Raw genomic sequence first — 6,000 nt, forward strand, 5'->3', positions numbered from 1 at the left:
TAAGCAAAAATTGCTGGAGAAACTCAGAATTTGTGCAGAGAAAGCAGAGTTAACGTTTTGGGTCCAGTGAGCCTTCTTCAGAACAAGAATAGGATTCCTTTTTCAAAATTAACTCCAGCTGATTGGTCTCAGTGTATTTCAGTAATTATACAGATTTGGAGATACTCCTAAACTTTCCTGCAAACAAAAGGACTGGGCTGTGCCTTTGAAAGCCGAGAATAGATGACAGAGTCTCATTATCAGCTAGTTATAACATATCAGTCAGGATCATAGGTGTAAATTACATCTACCTGCATATAGTAAACTCATTATTTGATAGTCTAAATACTTTCAGAGTCTGTGGCTAATTTATGTAGAATTTACACAGGCCAAACTAGTGTAGTTGGCATGATGCTCCACAGAAGCCTTCTCCCACTATACTTCAACTCTGTTTTTCTCTGTCATGTACTTAGCTAACTTAAAAACAGAAAATGCTGGCACCATCGTAGAGAAATAAACAGAGATAATGCTTGAATCCAAGAATATTAAATATGGAGGTTCTAACCAAAAACCAGCTTCCTTGCCAAACCTATTGTTCAACTAATATATTTATTACAGAATATCATTCCTATATTGTTTGAAGGAGAACTTTGCTATGCATAAATTAGTTATCATGTTTTCTACATTACAACAGGAGCAGTATCTCACAAGTATTTCAGCAGTTGTGAAATGCATTTGGGTATTTGCAGGTTGTGATAGGCACTATATATATGCCAAATCTTTTTCAATGCATTGTACGTATGTGAATTTCTATCTTTGTGTCTTTCTTTCTAAACACAGTCGAGCTCCCTCTACAAAATATCACTGTTCCGCACATTCTGCCCATCATCACTCTGATGGAGCGCCAGTCGGTGTCTGATGTCATGGAAGCATGGGATGATATAGATCAGAGCTGCACAATGCTGTTTAAGACATTGGAAGCAGCTCGTAATGTGACATTGAATGCTGCAACATTTAAAGCCAATGCAGAGGCCAAACTGAAAGGTAAGCTTCTCACAATACAGCATTTAATCCAACAGTCATCGAATTCGATGCTTCTTACCAACGCTTCAAACTCTGTGGCAATTTATCAAACATCATGGCTCAGTAGATAGCTCTTGGTTAGAAGATTATAAGTTAAAGTCCAACTCCAAAGACCTGTGAAACCAATGGTGTGCAGTGTTTTGTGAGTGCTGCACTGTTGGAGATGCCATCTTTTGGATGAGATTTTGAGGTCTTATGAGGTCATAGGAGACCCAAGGTATCCTAAAGCAATATTTTGAGCAAGAGCTAATTTACCCTCAACCAAGATCACTAAAACAAATTAACTAGTGTTTTTAAAAATTGTTCTCAGGATATGGGTGTCACTGACTAGACTGGCATTTACTGCCCATCCCTTATATCCTTTGAATTGAGTGGCTTGTGAAGCCATTTCAGGGGACACTTAAGAGTCAGCTCCATTTAGTGGGTCTGGAGTCATATGTAGGTCACACCAAGTAAGGATGACAGATTTTCTTCGCCAGATGACATTGAAGCAGATTGATTTTTACTATAATGGCACGGTGGCTCAGTGGTTTGCACTGCTACCTTACATTGCCAGGGACCCGGGTTCAATTCCAACCTCGGGTGACTGTCTGTGTGGAGTTTACACATTCTGTCTGTTTGTGTAGATTTCCTCTGGGTGCTCTGATTTCCTCCCACAATCCAAAGATGTGCAGGTTAGGTTAATTGGCCAAGCTAAATTGCCCATAGTGTTCAGGGATGTGTAAGTTAGATGCGTTAGTCAGGGGAATGGGTCTGGGTGGGACACTCTTCAGATTTGTTGGGCTAAATGGCCTGTTTCCACACTGTAGGGAGTCTGTGATCTATGATAGCTAGTAATGGTCATATAAACATCATTAGACTGACTTTTAATTCCATATTTATAAATTGAGTTCAGACTTCAGCATCTGCCATGGTAGGATTTATTTTGGGACTCCAGATAACAACAATACCACTACGTCATCACCTTCCTTTGCTGTCTGTAAATTGTCAGTGTTTCCTGCCTTACAACTTCAAAAGTAGTCCATTGGTTGTAAAGTGCTTTGGGACAACTCGATGTAGCAAATTTAAAAAATATATATAAATACAGGGAGACACATTGTGTAGGGAGTAATTGTGATTATTCAAGGTGAACTGGGAAAGGAGGTGCTTATAATGCAGGGTCAGGTTGTGCTGCCCCTACATTGACCCTACCAATCCAGCAATATTCCATAAATGTAGTGTCAGTAGATCTGCCACAAGCACCAGCCCGGCTTCAGATAGTCTGGAAAACAAGCAAATTGGAGATCACTGTTCACATTCGAAGCAATATATCAGATGAAAATCTGACACCATATCCTGTTCCTTGTAAACATCATATTAATTTTAAATTGGGTCAGCTGAACTAAGAGTCCTGGTTGGGTTTCAGTGGCTGGATCATATGGATTAGACTTTATGCTGGACAGACTTGAAATCTGCTTCACCACAACAACTTGCATTTTAATAGAACCTCTACTGATGTAAACAATATTCCAAGGTAATTTACAGGGGATTTATCAAATGATAAGGAATCCCAGAAAGAGATAGGGCACATACCACGGGCTTGTCAAACAGATTTTAAAGGAGGAGAGAAGGCAGGGAGGAGTAGGAAGGAGTTCTAGAAAATGAGGGCCTTGGGAATGGATGCACAGCTCGGAAAGATCGGGGGAATTTTAAAAACATGTAGACATGCAATGAACCAGAATTGGAGGAATACAAAGGTTTTAAAGTTTAGAATGGCTGGAGTTTAGTTTATTTGTTTAGATAATATTCATGTTGGATGAGAAATACTTGTCTGACTTTAGCCTCTTAAAGTACCAATACCCACTGGGATGTATCCTTCCATGTCTTAAGAGTTGTGTATGGTTACTAGCAGCCAGACATTACAATGCATCCTCTGTCTACTTTTTCCCTATAATCCTTGTCAAGCCAATCTCCCATAATCATTCAGTGCCTTAACGATACAATACAGGAAGTGGAAGTGTCACGCTGGGTCAATAGGTTGCATTCCTGTGAGGGTGGGACCAAAGGAAAATTTTCTGGGCTTTGCAGCAGGAGCTGCGATTACATTCCAACACTTTAGACCTCTCTTCGAGAACTTGCAAATTCTTGCTCTGTTTATTCGGTGTAGACTGAAGTAACATAGCCACATCTGTTTTGTAAATATAGAAATACATTGATAATTACAGACCAGGCCAGAAATATCAAATTAAAATTATCTAACAGTGACCATCTTTGGGCTGACCAGTTTTAGCTGTTCCCTATTTCTTAAAATTTGTCTGATTTTATGTCACCATCCTGTACATCTGCCATTATTGAAGCAAGGCCTCATTAATGAATGTCAGCAAGCTACTTGACTACATGGTGCATCATATTTAACATAATAAAAGCTGAGGTTGATGGAAGTATGAAATAAAAGTCCTGTACATTTCACACATGCACTTCTAATAGAGGCCACTGAGAGGTGAACAAGAGCAGAAAATGTTGGCTCCTACCTCCTCTCCTGTTCTTGTGTGAGCAGCAGAATGTTGATTTGCCTTCTTCCTAACTCTGGGACAGTCTTCCTAAACCTCTTTTTGCTTTGTTACCTCTCCCCTTCTGCCCCACACTTTCAAAGCCTGTCCCACGAACTCTACTTTTAATCAAAGCCACAGACTCCTCTCTGAAGTGCTTATCATTTCCATAAAGATGCTATATCAACAGTGATTACAATTTGCATTTATATACTGCCTTTAAAGTAGCAAAACATCAGGCAATTTATATAAGCATTAAGCAAGATTGGACATCAAGCTGCATAAGAATATAGTCAGACCATTGGCCAAAAGCTTAATGAAATTGACAGGTTTTAAGAGTCTTAAAAGAGGAGAGAGATTTGGACAGACAGAAGAGTTTCTGAAATGAATTCCAGACTTAGACAACTTAAGACATGGTCACAAAGACAGGAGTGAGGAAAACCTGGCAATATGCAAGAGCCAAGAATTGGACAGTTGCAGAGTCCACAAAAAGTTATAGAACTGGAAAGGATTATAGAGAGGTGATTTAGTCCAGTGACTGAATTGAGTATTGCAGTTTCCCTAACAGATATAACATTTCATTTAAACACATGAAGGAATTAATGTTAATCTTTCTTTCCAGATTTTCACGCCAACGAAGAATTGTTAGAAGCTTTCAAGACTGAATTTGCTTTGAGATTGTTCTGGGGCAGCAGTGTAACTGATGTTAGTCAGACTGAGAGATATGAAAAATTTGATAAAATCCTGAGTGCATTGTCACGGAAACTGGAACCTCTGGGACCATCCGAAATATAGATCAGAATTGTGGACCCTTGTAAAGTGCCCAGGATGTAAGCAGGTAACTGTTGATGGTCCTCATAAAGTTACTGAACAAAATGAAAACATCAAGTGTGGATCCAATATCACATGTAGGAGATGTTCTCATCTTCAATTCATTCATCTCCTTCCTCAATTAGTTAATATTACTTTGTAACCATGGAAACCTTCCTTCTTTGATTGCATCTGCAAACTCTATAATCTCCACAACCTGCAAGGACAGGACTGATGGGCAAATAGAAAGAACATTGTGTCCAGGTATCCTTCCAGATCACACGCGATCCTGACTCGTATATGTATGACCATTTGCACATTGTTGCAGGGTCAAAATTTTGGAACTCCTGACTAATAGCAACATATGAATTAAGTCACTGTATCAATGGCAGCGGGTTAAGATGATAATTCACAATCACCCTCTCGAGCAACTGCAGATTTACTGTAAATATCCACTTTGCCAACAATGTCCACATTTCAAGAGGTTTTTTTAAAATGTTCGTTACGTTTTCATGTACAATGCTTCCTGCAGAGAGATTGGTGTTGCTATAATGACTCTTTCTAGTGGGTGAAAAGAATCCCTCATAAGTTTACCAACACATTAAGTACAAAACAAAAAATTCTTGTTTTGTATTTGCAGAACCTGAGCGGAGGAGGTCATCACCTGCTTTAGCTAACTTGGAACAACAAACCATTCTGGGTTAGATAAAATAAGTGGGACATAATGGGCAGCCAATGACAGTAAACATTTCACACCTGAATATAATTGGTAACACTGCAGATATATGTCAGGTCAAGATATTGAACATGGAGCCATGTTTCTCCTGATGTCCTCACACCATACTGTCAAGATTTCTGCTTCGTTTCACACTTTCTATAATCTAATGATAGCTCAGCAAAATGCTTTGTAAATATCAACAGCTTCTAAAATATGCTGCAGGCCTTGGGAGCTGATAGAAGGTCAAAAGACCAGCGGACAGTTTGTCTCTGCCTTAATCAGACTTTGGTCTCTCATTAAATATATTTGCAGATTCACTGTGTGTTAACTGTCTGCATTTATTACAACTTACAAGAATTCTTGTAAGTCAAGACTGGTACCAGTCTGGTGCCCTTATTAGGTGGTATGACTTTCAGTAATAAAACATATATTTTTGGGACAAATTTGACTTGCACCATCTTCACATAACTTCTGGGATTTGATGCATCCTCCACAGGTTATTAAGAGATGCTTTCTTTGCTATAAACCTCAAGGTGCTTGTTAAAAACTTAAACAGTACATTTGGATCAGCTCGGGCTTGGAGAAACAAAGGGCCTGTTCCTGGGCTGTAAATTTTCTTTGTTCTTTGTAAACTAAGCATTAAATTCATAAAAATAAATCATAGGCTTAAATCAAAGTAATTGATGCGTTGGGAAACCTTCCAGTCTTTTCACAGCTAGAACTATTTAATAGGTCCTGATGCAAATGCTAGTCAAACTATTGTACTCACGTGGATTCTAGGAACATGAACAAAATACACCCATCGCCTCCAGGTTCTGAAGTTGACAAGGGAGGATCAAGGTTGGGGTGGGGGGGTGGTGGGGGGTGGTGGGGGGTGGGAAG

At 39.3% G+C, this 6,000-nt stretch overlaps 1 protein-coding gene across 4 annotated transcripts in view; it reads left to right on the top strand.

Annotated features, from left to right (window-relative positions):
* LOC140468127 (breast cancer anti-estrogen resistance protein 3 homolog) overlaps positions 1-5,794 on the top strand; it is a 45,559-nt gene extending 39,765 nt beyond the window's left edge. For all 4 annotated transcript variants that reach the window (XM_072564319.1, XM_072564320.1, XM_072564318.1 and 1 more), the window contains exons 9-10: positions 820-1,023; positions 4,213-5,794. In XM_072564319.1, coding sequence (XP_072420420.1) covers positions 820-1,023; positions 4,213-4,385 — 377 coding nt within the window. In that variant the 3' untranslated portion in view covers positions 4,386-5,794. The remainder of the gene's footprint in view (positions 1-819; positions 1,024-4,212) is intronic.
* Positions 5,795-6,000: the final 206 nt, after the last annotated feature.

Source organism: Chiloscyllium punctatum, chromosome 46 (genome assembly GCF_047496795.1).
Source record: "Chiloscyllium punctatum isolate Juve2018m chromosome 46, sChiPun1.3, whole genome shotgun sequence".
NCBI lineage: Eukaryota > Metazoa > Chordata > Chondrichthyes > Orectolobiformes > Hemiscylliidae > Chiloscyllium > Chiloscyllium punctatum.